The sequence below is a fragment of the Cercospora beticola genome, chromosome 4, assembly GCF_033473495.1.
Source record: "Cercospora beticola chromosome 4, complete sequence".
NCBI lineage: Eukaryota > Fungi > Ascomycota > Dothideomycetes > Mycosphaerellales > Mycosphaerellaceae > Cercospora > Cercospora beticola.
Genome location: NC_088938.1, coordinates 1,916,449 through 1,936,601, shown reverse-complemented (window position 1 = coordinate 1,936,601; position 20,153 = coordinate 1,916,449). Strand labels below are relative to the sequence as shown.

Here is a 20,153-nt window from a genome sequence, read left to right as displayed (position 1 = left end):
ATCAATCGGAGGTCTTCAGTTGCCCTTCTTGCCACTTGCCTTCTTTCCCTTCTTCGCCTTCTTCGCAACTCCCTTCCTGCTCGGTCCTGGAGCTCCATCGTCGCCCGAATCCTCCTCGCCAGCGTAAGTCTTGTACAACCTCATCGTGTCACCGCTGCTGCCGGCGCCACTGTACTTCTGAGCCAGTCCGATGTCGCCAGCAGGGTAAGTCCGACCGTTCTTCATATGGACCGATGACTCGAAGATTGGCTGATCCTCTTCGCTGTCGTCGTCTTCGTCCTCATCCTCCTCATCGGACGATCCGTTCCCAGTTGACACCATCTCCTTGCCAAGCTCTCGCCCCTTGACCTTGATCAAGGCCATCATTGTCTGATAGACCTTGAAATCTTCGTCATCGAGGTCATCTTGATGCTTGATGATACCGGACCACTTCTGCTTGTTCTTTTCCTTCCTAGATTCGCGATACTGGCTGTCGAGCTTGTCGTGGCTTGTCACCTTCCCGTCCTCGAACCCTTCCTCTTCGAGCTGGTCGTGAAAAATTGCGTTGAATATATCGAGGCGGGCTGGGCTATTCAGCGTTGGGTAGTGGAGGCGAAGTTGGTGGAGTGCGAGGCGCATCAAGGGGTACTTCTCGTACGGGACGGTGAGTTCCCGGTTGCGGGCTGGCATCGTGTTGGTGAAATGGTTTAGGAATGTACTGATGTTGTCTGGATTGTTTGGGTCTGAGTCGAGGTCCAAATCAGCTAATGTTTTCTTGCTGGTTGGTTTATAGAAGATGAGAAGCAAGTAGTGTATTTAAGGGCGGAGCAAGGCCAATGACGAAGCCCCGCTTGAGTGAATAGTCCATGGGAAAAGATTCAATTCACTAGCAATTCACAAGGGACTCACCGGTGACATCGTTGGCTTCTGATAATTGATCCGTGTTGTAATTTGTGTCGTGAGATGAGAGTGTGCGGATGCAATGGGAATTTCGGGAGAGGAGAAGAGAGCAGTATATATCTATCTAATTGATTTGTATCAAGCAAAGAGAGCAGCAGGCATGCTTTGACATGTAAAATCACAAACATGCGCAACAAGCAATATCTCGAACAGACGATATATCATTGCTTGCTATGTTCATTCCAGCTCGGGGCGTCAGAAGATGACGATGTACCAGAGAAAGGACGCACTATCCGTATGCCGATAGTGTCATACCGCATGAGATGTTGACAGTCTCCCCAAATGAAACTCGAGCCACCTGCGACTTCAGGCACATGGTTGGCTTGACTGTTCGACACAAAGTACGAGAGGCAGACATCGATATCACAAGAGCGAGGAGTGATGTCTTGAAACTTCTTGTATGAGATGGAGCCAGTCATACTGACCGTCTCTAGGAGTAGAAAAAGCGATGCCCCAATGGCCTTTACCAAGTTTATAGATCTATACGATTGCCCTCCCCTTTTACCAGATGCAGCTCCAGCAGGCGCATATCCCTCCGACCCAGCAGAACCACCGCACGCAATTGAGCAACTCGCTACGACCAGTCTTCACTTCCCATCAAACCCAGCACATCTGCCTCCTTCCTCCCCCTGAAACATTCCGTCGACGACAACAAACACCTCTCGGCCCATCTTGGCAAACTGCTCTCTTACACCCTCCGGGCAAGCAGCAAATCGATCAGGATGCCACTTCAATCGCTCAGACTTCAGCTGTGCTTTGGAGACCAACCCAGCTCTCCGAATACAGGCTTGGACATTGCATTTGCAGGCTTCCAATGTGCGCAGTTCGCGGGTTAGATGGCATTCAGGTTTACCGCAGGGAGCAGCAGGTGGAGCAGGAAAGGTTTGCATGGCGGAATAATTGGCGAAAGCGAGAGCAACGTGTTGGCGCCAGTCCGTGATGGTATGAAGTGAAATGGCAACGGCGGATTGTGGAACTCGAGGTGTTGGTGGGTATGTCGTTTCGCTTCTCTGCTCTCGCTCTCGTCGCTCGCGCTCCCGCTGCTCGCGTTCGCGACGTAGCTTTTCTCTGTACTGGGCTCTCCTGTCTGCTTCGACTCGGCGTTTTTCTGCTTCAGATTGGCGGCGTGCCTCTGCGCACCTTCGCAATTCTGCCTCGCGCTTTTGACGCGCTTCCTCTTCTCGCAAGTCGCGCTCGATATCTGCGAAGATTTGTTCTGCTGGGCGTTTTTTCCCATCGTCTCGCTTCCTCTTCTGGCCTGGGCTTTCGGGTAGGTCGCGATCCTCATCCCAAGCTTGTCTGTTGCGCGCGTTTCGCTCTTGCTGGGCGATGATACGTCGCAGTCGCGCCTGGCTGACTGGATCTGTAGCTTCAGCGAGTCTTGCGCGGAGAGCTTCCATCGCGCGCAAGTTCGAGCTTCTATCGACTGGGCTGTGTTTGTTGAGTTTGTGATTGGTATGGAGCTTTGAGTCTTGTATGTGTCTTGTGAAGTCGCGTCTGAGTTGTTTCGGTCGATTGAGTCAGAAGCTGAAGCTGAAGAGGGTGAATGGTGCAGTCAGGCAGGCACGGAAAAGAGTGAATCGGCATGATGCAACACGTTCCGAGACTATTGAGCCTCTATTGTTCTGCGAAGATCAGTCGAGTGATACACCATCAACAATAGAAATCCCTCGACTTCTTATTGTCCCGAAAAATAGCATTGTCTCATTCTCTTTGCTTCGTGATGGACCAAACAGAAATGCTCCTCCTCAAATCAGTAATGTGCAAGCCAATATGCCAATTTCGTATATGCATGCCATGTATGCACCGCAGATAACTTAGTAGTGCATTAGAAGTCGCATTGAACGTAAACTCTTCAGTAACCAGACTGAAGCTGAGACAAGCAATGTTGTTTCCTGCCAGATTCGCCCACCTCAGCCTCCTCGTTGACCGACTGATCTTTGCGATCAAGCTCTAGCCATCCCGTTTCCACCACAGTCGCCGCAAGCCAATTTCAAGATGCTTCCCCTACCCGCGCAGACAGTGCAATTGACTGGGATAGTCAATTGTCCACGTCCACGACAAAGTGTACAAGCCGCCGCGGTCGGCGCGTCTTTCGATTTGCATTGATAGCATCGAATTCGCTGCCTTATGTGCCCTGTGGCACCACAGGGAGCACAAGGCTTCGCCACTGATCCACCTCCCGCGCAGCGTGCACAGGAAGGCATTGATGGGGGAAGCGTTGTTTGAATTGTATAGTCCGAGAACGAATACGGTAGCTTGCAGATGAGGCGCTCGATTGATCTGGCAGTCGACTTTTGGACTTTGGTTGGCTCCTCGAGAAGGCTTTGCTTGTCAGCTTCGGATCGAGTGTATTTCGATGCTGAAAGACAACCCAAGTGATCCCGCGCGGTGCTTAAAGCACGAAGCTAGGTATGATCAGGAGCCTGTAGAGAGTGGGCCGAAAATACTCGGGTGTGTGGAGTGGGACGGGAGCCACACCCGCAACCTCAGCGCGGCGAGTAGAGGCATATCAATGCCAACGTGGAGCTATTCCTTATCGTTGTCATATGCGATGCCATGCTGTTATACTTCCATATTTGCGGTTCTCCTAGGGTCAGGCTTGTTCTTTAGCCTGTACTCCGGGGTCGTCCAGGCTAGGCAACGTGTTACCCGCAACTTTGATACCGAAAACACATTCCACAGACCAATCGAACGCGTGAGATTATCTTCTGTATGTTGAGGCCTTATCGTTGAGGTAAGTGCTCACATGCCGACGTGTCAATACATGAAGTGATAAGCGCATGGGATTCCCAATGCCGGATGTAACTCTTTCGGCATAACTGTGGGAGAGCTATCGGGAGCGTGTGGGCCAGACCTTCGGAAAGCATATGCGATTGGCAGCCGAGTCGGTCTAGTCTTGACGAACCCCATTGCTCAGGTCATGTAGCTGCATAGACGCCGTCATGCTCCACAGAGTCTCCAAACGATGCTGCTCGCGAACGGCCACTGCTTGACTGTGAGAGGGCGAGAGCATGCGACGGAAGCAGTAATGTGTAATCCAAAGCCGTAAGTCCGTTGACTAGCGGCCCGAACAGTGGGAGATGCAAGCTTCATGGGCGGCATATCACTCCCTGTTGCACGAGTCGTGCCGCACACTTCGCGTACCTGGCTCCGTAGCATTCTCGTGTCCCGTTGGGCATGCCACTCTTGACAACAACAATATTGCACATTGACTTTCTCCGTGCAGAAAATCGGTGAAAATATGATGCTTGACATGCCGGCAACGAGGTTGTTGGTTAGCTAGCCGCACCAGCTCCGTGTAGCGGGTGGGACCGAGGCCAATCGACATAGGGCGATCGTATACAAGCCGTTTACATACCTACATGCGTGTTCTCAAAAGGCCAACAGACCACGAGTGGCATAGGGAGATGTCGAAGCAGGGTTGATTCGTGCCACGTGCCAGCTGCCGATGTTGAAGATGTTGGGCTTGGCGAGCTTGACCCTCAAGCGATCATCACATGGCATTTGTTGAGAATGCGTGCGAGATGGCGTCTTGAATGCGGTCGATCCTGCAGTGGCAGTCTCGATAGCTTTCATATGAACAACGCCTTGCATGCTGTCCGACGGACCTCGCGCTGGCGCTGACGGAAAGTGTGCCGAGGAGCGACGGATACTCCCGCAGTCGGCCAAATCGGGCCAAGCCCAGGGCATCACCCAAGCGCATTGCAACGCGAAGAGCGAGGCAGTTGTCCCATCCGGCGCATGTTATTCACCCCTCTGGCCGACTCGCCGATTCCAGATCTCGGTGCAGGATCCCGTAGAGCTGCGCGTCCCCCATCTTGCACAGCTTGGACCGACGCGCGATGGAGTCCAGCAGGAAGCGCAAAGCGCAAGCCCTCCACGCGACTCCCACAACCAACGAAGGGAGCGCGACGAAGAAGCTCAAGTTGCTGGTATGTATCTGTCCTCCTCCTGCGCTTCGGTGGATGTGCTCGGCGGGTTCCTCGTGCAATGCGGGCGGCGGCGATGCGCAGTGGGCGCGCGTGCAGGTTGTGGTGTGCGTGGTTGAGTTGAGGTGGAGGGTCGATCAAGGACGAGACTACGCGACGGGTTGAAGTGTCGAGCATGGCCGGCATCTTGCTACCCACTACCCAAAGCACCTCCGTCATCAGCCGCACGCAACGAGGAGCACGCCCGAGCACCATGCCGTCTGCACTCACCTGCCCGATGCACGCTGACATGATGCGCCGCGACACAGAACTCGAACCCCAAACCCCCCATCGACCGGAGCGTGCAGGCCGTGGGCAACAAGCTGATCGCGCAGCTCAGCAATGCCACCGATAAGACGTACGTGCATTCAGCGAAGCAGCGCCCGACCACACCCAGACACTGACCTCGCTTGCAGCGGACGACCCATTACAGATGCCTTCATCGAGCTGCCCCCAAAGGATGAGCTGCCCGACTACTACCAGGTCATCCGGCTGCCCATATCGATCAACATTATCGAAGAGAAGCTGCGCAATGATGCTTATCCTTCCGTGAGTGCGCTGGAGAGCGACTTCAAGCGCATGATCCAGAACGCGAAGGACTACAACGAGCCGAAGAGCGAAGTGTACGAAGATGCAGAGCGAGTACGCAAGCTCATCTACAACTATATGAAGGTCAACAACCCAGCCTACCAAGATCCGAGCTATTCAGCAGTCGCCACTCCCATTCCCGGCCTGACCAAGATCACATTGACCAACGGCAATCATCATGCGCAAGGAACGCCCAGTGCCCAAGCTAAATCAGCCCACCAGCCCGCGGCAGCTATCAAAGAAGATCGCGCAACTCGAGATTCCAGCAGCAAGCTCAAGATATCACTTGGACCGCGAGCTTCTGAGAAGGTGGCAGAGAAAGCTTCGGAGGCGCCTTCAGATCGGAAATCCTCCGTGGCGCCTAGTACTGCAGCTGGCGGCGAGGACGAAAGCATGGACTTCACCGGGAAGACATTCCAAGAAGCACAGGAGATGATTGTAGCTGAGATGATCCGCTATACCGATGAAGAGTAGGCTTGCTGCATACCGACGATGGGATATCATTGCATACTGACCGCCTCACAGGGGACTCGAAATTTTCACACCCTTCGTCTTCCTGCCCTCACGAAGTCTCACAGATTACTACAGAGTAATCAAGCACCCAGTTTCGTTGAAGGGAGTGCAGAAGCGTGTGCGGGGCGTTCACGGACGAGACGCAGCCACTGGTATTTCCGATTTCAAGACGTGGGATGCTTTCGAGCAGGAAGTCAGCTGGATCTGGCGCAACGCACGAGACTACAACGAAGACGGCAGCGATATGTATGCTCTGGCTGGTGATCTCGAGGTTGGTACAACGCTTCTTGCGCGATTTCGCGAGTACTGACCAATGCACAGGCTCATTTCAAATCGAGGTTGGCCGAGGCGAAAGAACTGGTCAAGGAACCGCAGAGTACACGGATCAAGCTGGGTGGTCCTCAACCGCAGACGAAATCGGGTGTCACACTCAACCTGTCACAAAACCGCCCTTCGCCAGGCCCTAGCATGTCCGTCGACAATGATGCACTCACTCGACAACGAAACATGGTCCAGGCTGGCGTGAACGGTTCTCATGCACCGAACGGCCCGCGAGCGATGCCAGGAGTCAATGGAGTTAGAAGACAATCCTCAGTTGGGCCAATCCGACCTCAAAGTTCTGGGCAAGGCGGCAGTCCGTCCGCGCAGATGGTCAAGAACGAGAAGATACCCAGTCAATCTCCTGCGCCTCATGCTGTTGCGCCAGGGATGCAGCCTGCGACCAACTGCATGATGCCACCTCCCATGGTCCGCGCTACAAGCGGAACTCCATTCTCTGGTCCAGCCGCACCGCTCGTCAACAGCTACTCTTATACCGCACCTTCCTTGCTGCCACCTACAGCCGTGCGACAGTATTCCGCATCTGAGGCCCTGCTGCCGCTGGTCACATTACACACCCATCCTCACCTGAAGGTACCCAAGCCTTTCAGCATCTCGATACCGCCGCACCCTTCACTATCGCAACAGAGTACAACGATCACGTTACCCGCATCGCATTTCTTTCTCCAGATCCAGCCGACGATATCGCGCGAGCTGGCAATCAATCGAGCGTACAAAATATTTGTCACCATGAATGGTACGCGCCTCACGCAACGAGACACGACCTACCACCAGGAGACAGGCAAGCGCACACATTCTTATGATGGCAACCTATCACACGGCGTAAACAGGATAGAGATCGAGGTCGCCGCTGCGAAAGCCGGCGATAATGGCGACGGCAAGGGGCTAGATATTGAGAAGGTGACAGTCTTCGCCCACCTGGCAAGATCATAGCCGTTCTGCAGGTTGGATCATTCAAGCTTCTGTGGCAGTAGTGACAGTGTCCAGCAGACCTGAGACGAAGACTACATATCAATATGTCAGCCGTTCTGCCACGAGTAGCAGTTCTTTCGTTTCATTCATTTATGAGCGGATGTGGCTCTACCAGCATGTTTGAGATGTGGCGGACTTGAGCTTCTGAGATCTTCATAACCCGCTGTATTAGATCCGGGCTTGAAGTTTGTGTTCATTACCAACACTTCATCATTAGAGAACGTCCAAGTTTAGAGTCACTTCGCATGCGCTCACACAATATTCTTCTCCAACCACTTCTCCCAGTCATCCTTGCTGAAGCTCGACGAGATGCCGTTCTCTGGGTATCCCTATCACACGAATATCAGTCAGTGACCAACAACATTAGGACATCTCAGTGGGATGCAAAGAGGACGATCGACCCACATTAAACATAACCGTCGGCGTAACATGAATCCCCTGCAACCGATTCGCCTTCACCAACAATTTAATATCATTCGTCACCTGATTCCCTCCATTCAACCCTCCATCCTTATCCGGCTTATCAGAAATCTCCAATCGACTATAAATATCTTTTTCGTCAATCCCTACAGTCCCCGCAAGTTTCGCCAAGCGTTTATAAGTATCATTTCGTTTCTCGTTCACGACATTGGCATCGAAATATTCTGTTTGTGCGGCGAAGAGGGCTTTGCTGAAATCCCAGAATTTGTTGGGGGCAGTTTGGAGGACTGCTACGCCGGCTTCGTGGACGAGGGTGGAGGAGGGGTGCCAGGGTTGGATTTGTTGGCGGAAGATGAATTGGATTTTGTCGGGGTATTTTTGTTTGATGAGGGGGAAGACTTGGTCGTAGATTGTGTCGAATTGTTTTTTGCTGAAGGGGCAGACGTAGTCGAGGTCTTTTTGTGTTGGTTTGTTAGCATGGCGACTTTTGTTTGATGATGGTGGGGTGGAGTGAGGCGAAAGAGAGGCTTACAGAGCTCCAGGGTGTGGAGGGTTTCTGGTGAGGCTTTAGCCACGAATTTCTGGCCGGCGAACTTGGGTGCGAGAGCCATGGTGTTGGAAGTGTTTGCAGTTGAATGGGATGAAGTGTTGTGAGAAATTGAAGGAAAGAGCTGGCGGTCTACGTCGTTGCAATGGGAAGCTGCGATGATGACATCTGCCCGACTCGGGAGCCGAAGTCAGATCTCATCCGACGCGTGCCACGACGCGTCCTACTTCATCAACCTCATCTCAAACACTTCCACATATTTCTTCTTAGAAGCTATGAGAATGCAAATGGGCTGTACCTCTCAGCGCGGATAGAGCATCGGTCATGCCACCATGGGTATCCAAGCACTACCACAAGCTACTGTGCGAGCGCTGGGCGCATCGCAGGTCTTGACCGATCCCGCCGCCGTGGTCAAGGAACTACTCGATAATGCATACGATGCTAATGCAACTTCGATCGCTGTAGAGATTCACAGCAACACCATTGATGTGATTCAGGTCCGCGACAACGGCCATGGCATTGTACCTGAAGACCGGGCACTTGTTGCACGCCGTTACTGCACGTCGAAAATAACGCACGACGATGATCTCAAAGACATTGGCGGCTCCTCGCTCGGCTTTCGAGGCGAAGCACTTGCGAGTGCTGCGCAGCTGAGCGGCTCGCTAACGATAAGTACCAAGATTGAAGGGGAGCAAGTTGCCGCAGCTCTTAAGATCAGCCAGAAAGGCGAAGTTGTTGCTCAAGAGAAAGCGTCTTTACCTGTTGGCACCACTGTCCGTATCACCGACTTCATCAAGGCCAATCCTGTTCGTCGACAAGTTGTGCTCAAAAATACCGAGAACTGCTTGAAGAAGATCAAGCGCACGCTTCAAGCATACGCCTTCGCAAGACCTCGAGTCCGACTTGCTCTGAAGGTGCTGAAAGCCAAGAACAATAAGGGCGACTGGATCTATGCTCCGAAACCTGGTGGCAACGCCGAAGATGCAGCATTCAAAGTCGTCGGTGCAGCCTGCGCTTCGCAGTGTATGTGGTCGATACTCGAGGACGGCGGATTTACTTTACAGGCTTTTCTCCCGCGTGCCGATGCAGAGGCAAGCAAAATCATCGGCATTGGAGCATATATTTCGGTTGATGCTCGACCAGTCTCTACTAGCAGAGGAGTCTTCAAGCAGATCGTTAAGATATTTCGTGACGCCTTGAAAAAAGCAGCCCCGGATTCTGCAGATATCAAGGACCCATTTCTCTACCTTGAACTGACCTGTCCCCGCGGTAGCTACGACGCTAACCTGGAGCCTGCGAAAGACGATCTCTTATTCGAAGACTCTAGCTTAATTCTCGAGATCGCCCGCAAACTGTTCTCCGCAGCAGATCCTGACCAGGAGCAGGTACCAGCACGTCCAGGCGTTCCAGACATGCGTGGGGAGCAACAGCAGCAGGAACTTGCAAATGCTGCTGGACATCCTTCGGCAACTCCAGCACTTATGAGAGCGGATTCAATACCTGCTCATGGAGGCGAACACGCCCCCGATGACGAATTACCACCAAGAGCGTACCGATCCACCATGTATGGGTGTGACGAGGAAGATCTGGAGTTGCTTGATCAGCGTCCACCCACGAGTCACATAGAGGACGATTTAGCAGAGATGCGGCGCTCCAAGAACGACGTGACAGTTTCGAATCCTTGGATTGCAGCTAAGCTCAATGCTTCCCTCCGACGGTCTTCGCCGATGCAGGACGTTCAGCCATTGCGCGGGCAAGAAGATTCAGACAATGCTGGCTTGTTAACGACGTCAAGTTCGCCAACGAAACAGCGTTGCGGTGTTAACATGAGCACACTGCCAACTCCGCGACCTTCGTCGCCATCGCCAAATGAGGGCTTCCATCCCTCAGCTCACGTTCCAGATATACGACTAGCTCGAGACGGTAGACTGATCGGCTCATCCGCACTTCCACCGCCACAGGTATATTCTCCGCTGCCCTCGCCCGATGTTCACCACCCCGTCGAATACAACTACGGCCCGTCATTCGAGCCACCAGCCGGTACGCCACTTGAAGGCATTGCAGATTCTGTTTCAAGACCCCGACGCAGTGCCCGAAAGCCACCGGCACAGAATCGAGTGAACAAGCCTTTCCAGCTCCCAACGACAGGTCAAACTCGAGAGAACGTGTGGTTTGATCATCTGCAGCAGCCACGGTTCCAGCAAAGACGAGGACAAAATCACACGCAACACAATCACGATGGTCTTGTGGCACGGGGAGAATTGGGCGACCTGATCGACGAGCCTCGAGCATTGACTCCGCCACAGCGCAATCGCGACATTCGAGACTTTGTTGGTAGAAATGCAAGCGATGCGATTTCATCTATGATCGAGCGCCGGAATTATGGACGGAGCGACGATGCTCGCGTCCATGCCTCTCCTGAACCCGAAACACTTGACTTGACCGAGGCGCAGCACACCAGTAACGGACACAAGCGGCAGCTAGGCTTCGTTCCCGCGAGTGAAGTGATCGGCCTTGCAGAAGAGGAGGCCACTCCGCGCAAGCAGGCTGATCAGCGTGCACCAAAGCGAAGAAGGACTCGCGAGAGAAGAGCTTTGGAGGAATTGGACGTCAATGCACCTGTCGTCACGAGTGAGAATGTCAGCGACCAAGAGTATCGTCCCAATACAGACAAAAGTGTCCTGCCGAGAAGAAAGAGCTCGAACAAGCTGGGGCGCACCAAGTCGTCGAGACTGCCACTTGAGCGGACGCCTGCCAGAAAAGGAACGCACGACCTCACTTTGGACTACAGGACCTCCCCACAGGCCATCATGAATATGACTGGAAGGACGAATGTGACTACTTCCTTGCTCAGCTACAACGAGCCAGCCATACCAATGGCCAAAGGTCTCGATGCGGCTTCTTCACGTGTGCTGTCACTCACGGCCAGTTTGCACCAATTGCTCGTGAGCGCTGGCGGGGACAAGGACGTGACCAACCCAGAAGCCCTGCTTTCAGAAGTCAAGGCAGCCTTTGCTCGACGGGAGCAGGTGACTCGTTCTCTGGAGGACGATGATGAGATGCTCATGTCTGTTCTGAACTGACTACGATTTTGATCATGCATGGTTCGATATGAAGGGGGAAATTTTGCTTGCTGCTTAGCGATGGCGTTCGATATGATAGAGGGTGATACCCCGGGATTGCTTGTTTGCTTTTAAAGGCGCTGAAGAGCGCGCTGTACACTTTATGGTCATGGGTGCCTCAAAATGGGTTGCCCTCCTCGTCGGTCTCATCAAAGAGGCCAAGGGTTGTTCTGTGAGAAAGTCGCTCTGGCGGAATTTGTACATTATGGCTACACGAACATTGTACAGATTATCAAGCTCGTACTTCAGGCCTCGAAGCTTCGCCTGGCGGTGGAAGAGTAGCTTGTGAAAGAGCGTCTGATATACCTTCACCCTGCGCCTGGTTCCAGTTAGCTTGTTTCATGCCACTCCCGACAGCAACCTCACTCACCTCTTCCTTTGGCAAATAAGCCGGCTCTCCAGCATCCAGATCAGCATACATATTGATCTCCTCATCCTGCATCGCGTCCTGTCGAGCATTCTCCCATGTATACCAACGCTCTGTCAGAACTTGCTTGATACGCTTCATCGTCTTCTTGATCTGTTCCACCGTATCAGCATATCATTTCCCTAACCACAAATTGATCCCTTTGCGCGAGTGAAGTACTCACCTCATCCTCCCTCTGATCAGACTCATACTGTCCAAACAAATTCTTCACTCTCTCCCTCTCCAGCTTATACGTCAACAACCGATTCTTCTCCTTGATACAAACCCACCATAACCGATGCAGATCATCCCAATCTTTATGTCTCAACTCTCTCATGTCCCAAGAGCGGCCATGCTGGACCAGCTCTTCCGGTGTTGCCATTGACTTCCTATCAGATGGGAAGAATTCCCAGAGTCCATGATCCTCATCGACTTCGACTTGGGATCTTCGCGATGGGTCGAGAACGGGTTTAGGCAGTTCGGCAGCGGTGATGGAGAGTCGTTGTTTCTTGAGACCGGTGCGGCGGAGAGCGGAAACTCCTCGAGCGGGGTTGCCATCTTTACGCGCGTGCTGGCGAGTGCTGGTGGAGAAGGAGGTCGTTTGATTGAGAGCGAGAGCTGGCGCGAGGAAAGTCGGGGGTATCGAGGTCGTAGAGCGGGCGAGCGGCGCGGCGAAGACGCTGCTGAGCAGCGTTTTGCAGGTGCAATGCATGGTGGTGGTGAAGTGGGATGGTGGTTCACGAAGTTCGATCACAGTAGATGCTCTCTCCCAATGAGGATCTCGGGGGTCCGCTGCCGCTCCGCAAAATGCTTGGCGTTTACGGCTTCACCTCTGTTCTCTGATCCACGGCTTCAAAATCAACAGCAGCATTCCCGGGCCTACAGTTTCCCCGGGCCTACAATGAGCCACCGTTGTCAACTGATGATATGAGAATTGTTGGAGTTTAGCACAGCATTGGACACAACTTTCCCGACCCAGATACGAGACTGCGGGACAAAGAAGCTACAGTCAGCTGTCGGACACCACTGGTCATTGAGCTCACATGAAGCATGATAGACCGTGCGAGCACTGAAAATGCATGCAATGCTTCTGACCTACGACAAGGCGCCACTTCCAGCTGTTCCGCGATCTCTGCCGCGTCCAGGTCCGACGTAGCGGTCAGCCTTAGGCGGCGTTGTTGCCAACGTGGCAGCCGTCCTGCATGAATTGTGCTCAAGATAGCACACATATCTGACCAGTGTTATAGCCAAGATGCGTAGATCACGCAGCCTCCTGCCAGCTGTCCCTACGAACACATTACCAAAGATCTCATGCCGAAGGGCCACGAGAGCTGCTGCATGAGCCGCACGCGAGCATCTCGATCGCGGGTGAACCGCCAGGTTGGGAACTGGAAGCTTGGAAGATGGCTCAGCCCGTTCGTCCATCGAATCGTTCATCGTGCCTGTCCTGTGTACCTGCAAGATCTGCGAATCGGGCCCGGTACACGTGCGTCACTTCTGTATTTCGATCAGCCTCACAATAAGGCCGATGCTCGCTCCACTGCTGGACTTCTATTTGACTTCCATGTGCCAAGTACGATATACGAGCAATTCACTTCGGCTAACGATGCCTTGCATTATTGGCGAACAACCACACTACTGACTAGCACATTTAGAGCGCGTTCGGTGCGCGGATAATCAGATTATTCAATGCAGCGATGCACGGCCGTTATCGAGCCTCTAGGTTTCCGTTAGCGTAAGCCACGATAATGAATTGGATATCGGGGTGCGTTCGGTGCACCAAAATTCAAAAAAGTGCCTCTTCAAGAATCCCTCGAAAAACGAGAATTCACGTGCTAACGTGCTCGAGCGCGGCGACATGTTGGTCGGGACCAACATGCAGAATGCACACGCAGAATCGAGGAATATCGAGTGGCGTAGGCCGGAACATCTACGGATTGGCTGGATAAGCTAGGTTCTGCATACCGAACTCTACTGGGTTTTGGATTGAATTTCCATCTTGAATCACGAAGCGTCGACCGAACGCGACAGGAATGCCACGCAGAACTTTGAATTAATGCGCCAAGACACATTCTGAATAACGATAATGCCCTTGAACAACGGCGCACCGAACGGGCCCTTAGTTTGAAGCTTTCGACTGGTGTAGCCGATGTTCAACTTCCAGCCACACTTTGCGGCTTAACCTTATGTATGGCGATCTTGGGGAAAAAAACCCGGGGGAAGTTGACTGGCGTTTCTTTCTCAGGCTCGCTTCACTGAAGCTTGGCGGCGTGAAGTGTGAGATCCAGGTTCTTCTAGCAGGATTCGCAGGCCCAGATCTGTTCCCGCACTGGCCACTGTTCAAGCGACCTGTAGAATACAGGCTATGCAGTATGGATAAAATGATGGATCTAGAAATCAAAATTTTGAAGCTTGTAAGATCTACACGGGACTAACGGCCACGAGCTGCGCTTGGCGTTGCTGATCGTTACTTCAGTTTTGGTGTTTTGGAGCCTCGTCACGGTTCTTTCCATCTCGACGAAGCTGCAGCACGCAGATCGTGAGCTCGCTTTGGAAGAACTTCTCCTCGGGAAGGCTTCGATGGTCCCAGCGTGAGGCGTCGTGGCTTGTGATGAGACCGCTTTGGAATGCTGTGCGGAGAAAGTATAGATATCGAGCTTCAGCGGTATAGACAACCCGTGTCTATTGTCCCTAGGCGACATGACGTTGGTGCGTCAGATCTCGGATCTCGTAGATCTCACACACATCTCCTCTTGCATCAAGCATTTCGAGCTTCTGCTGCACAGCCGCGCATAAGTGGCTGGGATGCGGCACTCACACCAGAATGGGCAGTCCAATGGGTGCTCGGACGAACGCCTGACGTAACATCCAAACCTAAATTCGAGCCTAAATTGACCAACTTCACGTCGACACGTCGAGGCTCGAGCCAAATTGCATGGCATGTTGCTTAATGATCGCTGATCACAATGCGATGTCTCTCTCACGAAAGCGAGCCTCGGGCTGCTGACATTTCGTCGAAGTTGTCGCCGTGCGGTACCGTCGTGTCACGTTCGTCGCCCGTGCTGGTGGGGCCGGAGAACGGCGCTGTCTCAGGTGTACCTCGCCATGAGCACATCTGGCGGCTCGGCGGCGGCATGTACCAGGTCGCGAGTTGCAACCTTGGCCTCGTCCTCCATCACCTGTTGTCCAATGTGAAGTCTTGACTTATTGCCGTACGCTTGCTCCAGATCCCGCAAGCGACCCCCGGCCGGCAGTGAGGAACCCTGTGGCGCCCATGGTCCACGCCCAGGCCGGATCGACAGACAACTCATATCCGATACAGATCCACTTCCTGTGGCATGCCGTCAACCGCTTCAGCATGAGTGGCTTAGCCAGATCTGAGCACATAGCACTATGATGACGCGCTCGCTGACCTGCATGCCATGCGCAGTAGTGGACTTCCATGCATGCGACTCGTGATGTGATCGTCCTGCGGGTGTAAAGGATTCGCCAAACAAAACGCAAGCCAGATTCATTGCAATGCTTCTAAGTCGAAAGCGGAAGTCGATTTCCTGATTGACAGTCGACGCCACAGTGAGAGCACGACGCATGCTCGGAATGTGGAGAAGCGTCTAGATTCAATTCGAGCAAATGATATTCTTTATTCGTGAACAGCTGAGCCGATCTAGAGCAACTCGCGATCCCGACTGCGCGATGCCAGTGCATCGATGCGCACATAAAGCTGAGCAGTAAATCTCCTACTTTGCGGATTGCAGGGCTGAACGAATGATCAGCCAAGAAGCAAGCTGCTGAAATGCTGTTGTCGATTTTGCCGCAGGCGAAACTGTCACCTTAGGCTGACTTTGTCCCGGAAGAATCCTTCGTTCCAAGAGCATCCAGACAGCATTCGTTATAGAACTAGGGTCTTGCCGCAGTCCCAAGCTACCGAAATGCAAGTTATTTCTGCTGATTGTCCCTGCACCAAGTATCCTGTCCGGCTTTGCGCACTGTCGTCTCGAGGCGGGTCCCTGGTATTTTGTTTCGTGGTGTACGGAGCTTCGGTGGCAAGTGGTTGCTGCACAAAAAGCCGAGTGTACCGAGGAGGGCGTCGCTTCGGGGCTGCTGCTGCTCCATGCTCTTGTCATTCTGGCGGCATTTTGACCTGGCCGGCTTCCGAGCAGCGTAAATGTTCGCACGATCCACAAGTCCTCTTCTCGCGAGCAGTGTGGACAGAATAGTCGTGCTGCTTGTGATGACCCATGTTTCGTTCTCAAGGACGAGCTTCAGGATGATGTCGATAAGGATAGTGCTGCGGATAGCTTGTGCCAGCGCTCGATAGGCCCGGGTCTCGCGACGGAACACCGCTTTGGTCAAGCATTTGAGGATCTATGCTGTGGTAGTCATGCGCTCGCCAATCGCTTCGATCAGTACCAGTCCAGTTCTCTGCAGCGTTTGGCGATTGAGACCAATTGGCTTGTGTGGTTGGTTGCGGCTGTGGCTGCGGCTGCTGTTCCGCCTGCTGCTGCTGCTGCTGCTGTTGCTGTTGCGCTGCTGGGTTCAGCAGGCTGAGAAGTCGTTGATTTTGCGATGCCAGAGTACGATCCAGGTCAGGATTACTGGCACTCGCTGAATAATGCGAGCGCGAGATGCCGTCGGAACTAGGAGAGCGAGAGGCGCGCTGCGACTGGATACGGAGGTATTCGGACTCAATGGAGGAACCTATGCGTAGGCGCGCCAGAGACTCCGCTGCTTCATGATCGCTGGCCTGCTGCATGTGTGTCAGAACTCCCATCGCTCGTTCCAGCTCGAGCGAGCGATCTGATAAATCATTCCGAAGCTGCTGTCGCTTGGTCATGCCCTCGGACACGTCGTACTCGCAGACCAGTTCTCGATCCCGGCAGCGGGCGCATGTTGGGTGCTGTCCAGAGCACTTCGTACATGTATTAGCAGACCATCGGTGGGAAGCTAGCGCATCCTGCCAGAGCAAGAGATAGCGCAGAGCAGACGAACCTTCAGTTTAGCAGTCCGACAAGTAATGCAGGCATTGGCCACTTGTGCGCGGCGCCCCTTCGCCCTCCCCTTCGCCTTTTCGTCAGACATCGGTTCGGCGACGGCTCGAACTCGCGCACCGCGACGAGGGTGAGCCGATGCCAGTTTGTAGTGTGGTAGCTCACCACTTCACGATAGCTGGGTGCTCACTGATGGCAGAGAGCCGGCGTCGCAATGTGGTGATGGGCGCAGGGTAGAGTGATGCCTAGAAACCTTGTACCAAGGTCATTGGCAACGCAGCAGAATAGCTGTGCAGATGACAAATGTCCAGAACGTCGACTACTGTCCCTCCAGGTAGGGTCGAGAAGTCAGACCTTTTACAGTCATAGGGTAGAAGCGGGATGTTGCTCCGAGGGCCTGGAGATGAGCTCCGATGACTGCCCAGATCACTCGTGGGAATGCATTGCAGGAAAAGCCACCATGCGGCGGAGAAATGCTCACCACTAGGGCTAGTGCAAGTCTTTGCTGCATAGAGACTCCATGTCTAGTCCATCCTTAGCTGGCTCACGTGTGAATGGTGACCCTCTCGTTTCGATACGACTGTACGCCGCCCGCAGGCCTCGAGTTGATCGTTATGAAGAGGCGGCGACCAGATGCATCGGCATACGCTACGTGCTCTGTACCTTGCCATGCGAGCCAATGGAGCGATGCAGCACACGAGTGGCGATAATCAGCACGTCCTTCTGATGCCGACACGTGCGGGGACCATGTTGCAACCGCAGTCCACAGCTTCCCTGTGCTCGGGTAGACCCTATAGGCACAAACAAGGACTATGAGGTTGGGTCCACAAGCAAACTTTCTCTAGGCGAACGGGTCCCTTTCACGAACCAGTGCTGAAGACTTGTCGGATTAGGCTTGGCTGCTCGGCGTTCCAGCAATCGTGGTAGACCGCCACACCACTTCACAAAGATCGCTGGTCGGCGTCCGGCAGATCGACAGCGAACGTGGTACCGTAGTCGGTATTCGATGGCTGAATCATGATGCCGACTCGTCTGGACTTCCAACAGCCTGCGGCGAAGCAAAACTTTACTTGTGCGCACCGAGGACCATCAATGCTCCAGCGTGGTTACCATGACTTTGCAGTCAAGCACAGCTTCCAGTGACATCAGCAGCATTTCCGGCGCCGGCCCTCTAGCGCCTCCCGAGACCTCACTTCAAACAGTTGCGATCCACTATACACTTATAACGAGACAGTGCGCAACGCCGTGGAGCAGAATTCGACATACTGCTGGACGCTGGGGAAATGTCTGTCTTTCCTTCGAATGAGGTGATCGGGGTTGACTCCGAGCATCACGATTGTCGCCCGTGCCAAAAGTCACTTTTGCTCGCATGTCATCCCAGGCCTGATGAGACGATCGTGTAATTCGTCCCGCGCATCAGATTCTTCATTAACGTCAAGCTGCCGCAGTCGCAAGGGCATCATCCGCATTCCTCGTTCCGCAGACAGCCCGAACGCGAATCGGCCGCTAGCAATGACACAGTACAGATTGTGGGAATCGAGCTCGATGAGCGGACTCAAGATAGGCCTGGACCCGAAAGCGGCGATCGGACTGAGAGAAGTTCCAGCGCGCCTCTGTGGTACCGTGTAAACCACCTCTGCAGACAGCATAGGACGATGCGCAGCGCTGGCTATGATGCTTGGACGAGCACGGTCGAGTTCACGTCAAACAACATCAGCCTCACATCCAGCACCGCGTCGCACCGACCAGATCGCTCTTCGTGCCGGAGAAGTGCATGCCTGCAACACGCCTACTCCTGGACAGTGAGGATCCGGAGGAGACTTGATCGGTCCGTCTCCCGATGGGGCAGAAGAGGAGGACGCGACTGCCAGTCCAGGTACCCTTGGAGGTTCCCGCTGAGCGCTTTGGCGTTGCCCAACATGGAGCCTGCAGTTGGCGCGGGTTGGCGCGGTCTCGGATAGTTGGCCGACCATTCATACTTTGGCAGAGCACAGCAGTATGCATGCGGTGCGGCCAACTCACGAACGATCGGTGCAGAGTATCTTTCTTCGCTGCGATCGAATCGAATGCTTTGCCTAGAGGTGGCTGTTGGTGAAGAAATGCTAGCGGAGAACACCAACACTTTCTCCATGAGCTACCACTTCTCAGACCAACTTGCACGGGAGGCAGTACTGATGAGTTCAGCACAGTCTAGGAGGCGGACCGCTCGTCGAGACTTTGCGCGACACCCTTCGCTTCACAGGCATTCCACAGCGATGTCGCGCAGCGCCTTCAAGTCTCGATCCTCGAGCGCATTTCGCTGGACTTGCGCCGATCGAGAAGAGGATAGGAAGCACCGCAGGAGACTTGCTGCGGCAGACAAATGGTCTCGAATTGCCCGAGCGCAGACACACTGTCGCCGCAGCCCAAAAGGCATCGGGCGTCGTGGGGTCGCCGAAGAATGTTCCATAGCGATCGCCCAGAGCTGGCCGGAAATCGCTCCACTTGCGACGGCGATGGCGCAATTCTTTCATGCAAAGCATTAGGAGACCGACTCTGTATGTGACAGCAAGCGGTGCCCAACGTTGGGATATGCACAGCAAAGGGTCGGCTTCGTCCTTGATCCACACCCGGTCTGTCGTGCGCGGCCGAGGTGCTGTGAACAAGTTGGCAATAAGTTTCCCGGGCGTAGCGACCAGAAACGCGCCTTTCCATAAGCCTTCGGTAGGTGGGTGCTTGGCATCACGTCGTCGCTGTGGAAGATGGGTGGATTGATCATACACATTGGGAGCAATCGGGCGTGCATAGGGAAGTATTGCTGAGCTCCAGGCCAATTGTATGCGATAAAGCGCATCGAGTCTGCTGCGTGGCGCCAACCCGGGTCGCTGAGCGTGAATTTGCTTGTCTGCCGTTCCCTGGCGTCCTGATTGCGTACAGAACTGCAATACGCGAGCTGATGACGCTAGCCGTTGTGCGGAAAAGGTTTGGAATCCTTGATATCGCTGAGCTCATCAAACGCGCGACACGCGTGACATCACGCGTGACTGCTTGATGAAGCCAAAGTATTGCCAAATTAGGAAGCCCGGCAATTGATTTGGAAGTCGCAGTTGCTCTTCGTCCTGCTGAAGTTGCCTGCACTTGAGACGTGACTTCCAGCTCGTCGGATTGCGACAGCCTAGATGCTGACCAAATTCGAGAGTAGTGCACGATGGCTTTGCATCTAGGAAAGGCCGTTCGTCGCTCAAAAGTAGGTGATGCATCCAGCTTGACCTGAGCTCCACTTCTGCACAATGCGTGCTACTGCCGGATAAAGCTCCGCTGCCTGTAGATTCCGACATATGTGTGGAAGGAAGGACCTGCATCCGACGG

At 53.8% G+C, this 20,153-nt stretch overlaps 7 protein-coding genes across 7 annotated transcripts; 2 read left to right on the top strand and 5 right to left on the bottom strand.

Moving 5' to 3' along the window:
- Window positions 1-15: 15 nt before the first annotated feature.
- Window positions 16-669, bottom strand: RHO25_006403 (uncharacterized protein; the record flags this gene model as incomplete). Its single annotated transcript, XM_023597233.1, has 1 exon — window positions 16-669. The coding sequence occupies one exon, from the start codon at window positions 667-669 to the stop codon at window positions 16-18; it is 654 nt and encodes a 217-aa protein (XP_023451641.1).
- An 857-nt stretch (window positions 670-1,526) lies between these two features.
- RHO25_006402 (uncharacterized protein) lies at window positions 1,527-2,339 on the bottom strand (the record flags this gene model as incomplete). The annotated part of the gene is made up of 1 exon (XM_065602782.1): window positions 1,527-2,339. The coding sequence occupies one exon, from the start codon at window positions 2,337-2,339 to the stop codon at window positions 1,527-1,529; it is 813 nt and encodes a 270-aa protein (XP_065458854.1).
- A 2,445-nt stretch (window positions 2,340-4,784) lies between these two features.
- On the top strand, window positions 4,785-7,283 carry RHO25_006401 (uncharacterized protein; the record flags this gene model as incomplete). Its single annotated transcript, XM_023597232.1, has 5 exons — window positions 4,785-4,874; window positions 5,180-5,268; window positions 5,327-5,968; window positions 6,024-6,282; window positions 6,333-7,283. The coding sequence occupies 5 exons, from the start codon at window positions 4,785-4,787 to the stop codon at window positions 7,281-7,283; spliced, it is 2,031 nt and encodes a 676-aa protein (XP_023451636.1).
- A 290-nt stretch (window positions 7,284-7,573) lies between these two features.
- Window positions 7,574-8,353, bottom strand: RHO25_006400 (uncharacterized protein; the record flags this gene model as incomplete). Its single annotated transcript, XM_023597231.1, has 3 exons — window positions 7,574-7,651; window positions 7,728-8,197; window positions 8,275-8,353. 3 exons carry the CDS (start codon window positions 8,351-8,353, stop codon window positions 7,574-7,576), a joined length of 627 nt encoding a protein of 208 aa, XP_023451668.1.
- Window positions 8,354-8,621: 268 nt separating this feature from the next.
- On the top strand, window positions 8,622-11,372 carry RHO25_006399 (uncharacterized protein; the record flags this gene model as incomplete). Its single annotated transcript, XM_023597230.1, has 1 exon — window positions 8,622-11,372. One exon carries the CDS (start codon window positions 8,622-8,624, stop codon window positions 11,370-11,372), a length of 2,751 nt encoding a protein of 916 aa, XP_023451638.1.
- Window positions 11,373-11,643: 271 nt separating this feature from the next.
- Window positions 11,644-12,529, bottom strand: RHO25_006398 (mitochondrial 54S ribosomal protein uL29m; the record flags this gene model as incomplete). Its single annotated transcript, XM_023597229.2, has 3 exons — window positions 11,644-11,730; window positions 11,782-11,931; window positions 12,002-12,529. The coding sequence occupies 3 exons, from the start codon at window positions 12,527-12,529 to the stop codon at window positions 11,644-11,646; spliced, it is 765 nt and encodes a 254-aa protein (XP_023451637.1).
- A 3,224-nt stretch (window positions 12,530-15,753) lies between these two features.
- RHO25_006397 (uncharacterized protein) lies at window positions 15,754-16,896 on the bottom strand (the record flags this gene model as incomplete). Its single annotated transcript, XM_023597228.2, has 3 exons — window positions 15,754-16,160; window positions 16,228-16,726; window positions 16,807-16,896. The coding sequence occupies 3 exons, from the start codon at window positions 16,894-16,896 to the stop codon at window positions 15,754-15,756; spliced, it is 996 nt and encodes a 331-aa protein (XP_023452296.1).
- Between the last annotated feature and the right edge of the window lie 3,257 nt (window positions 16,897-20,153).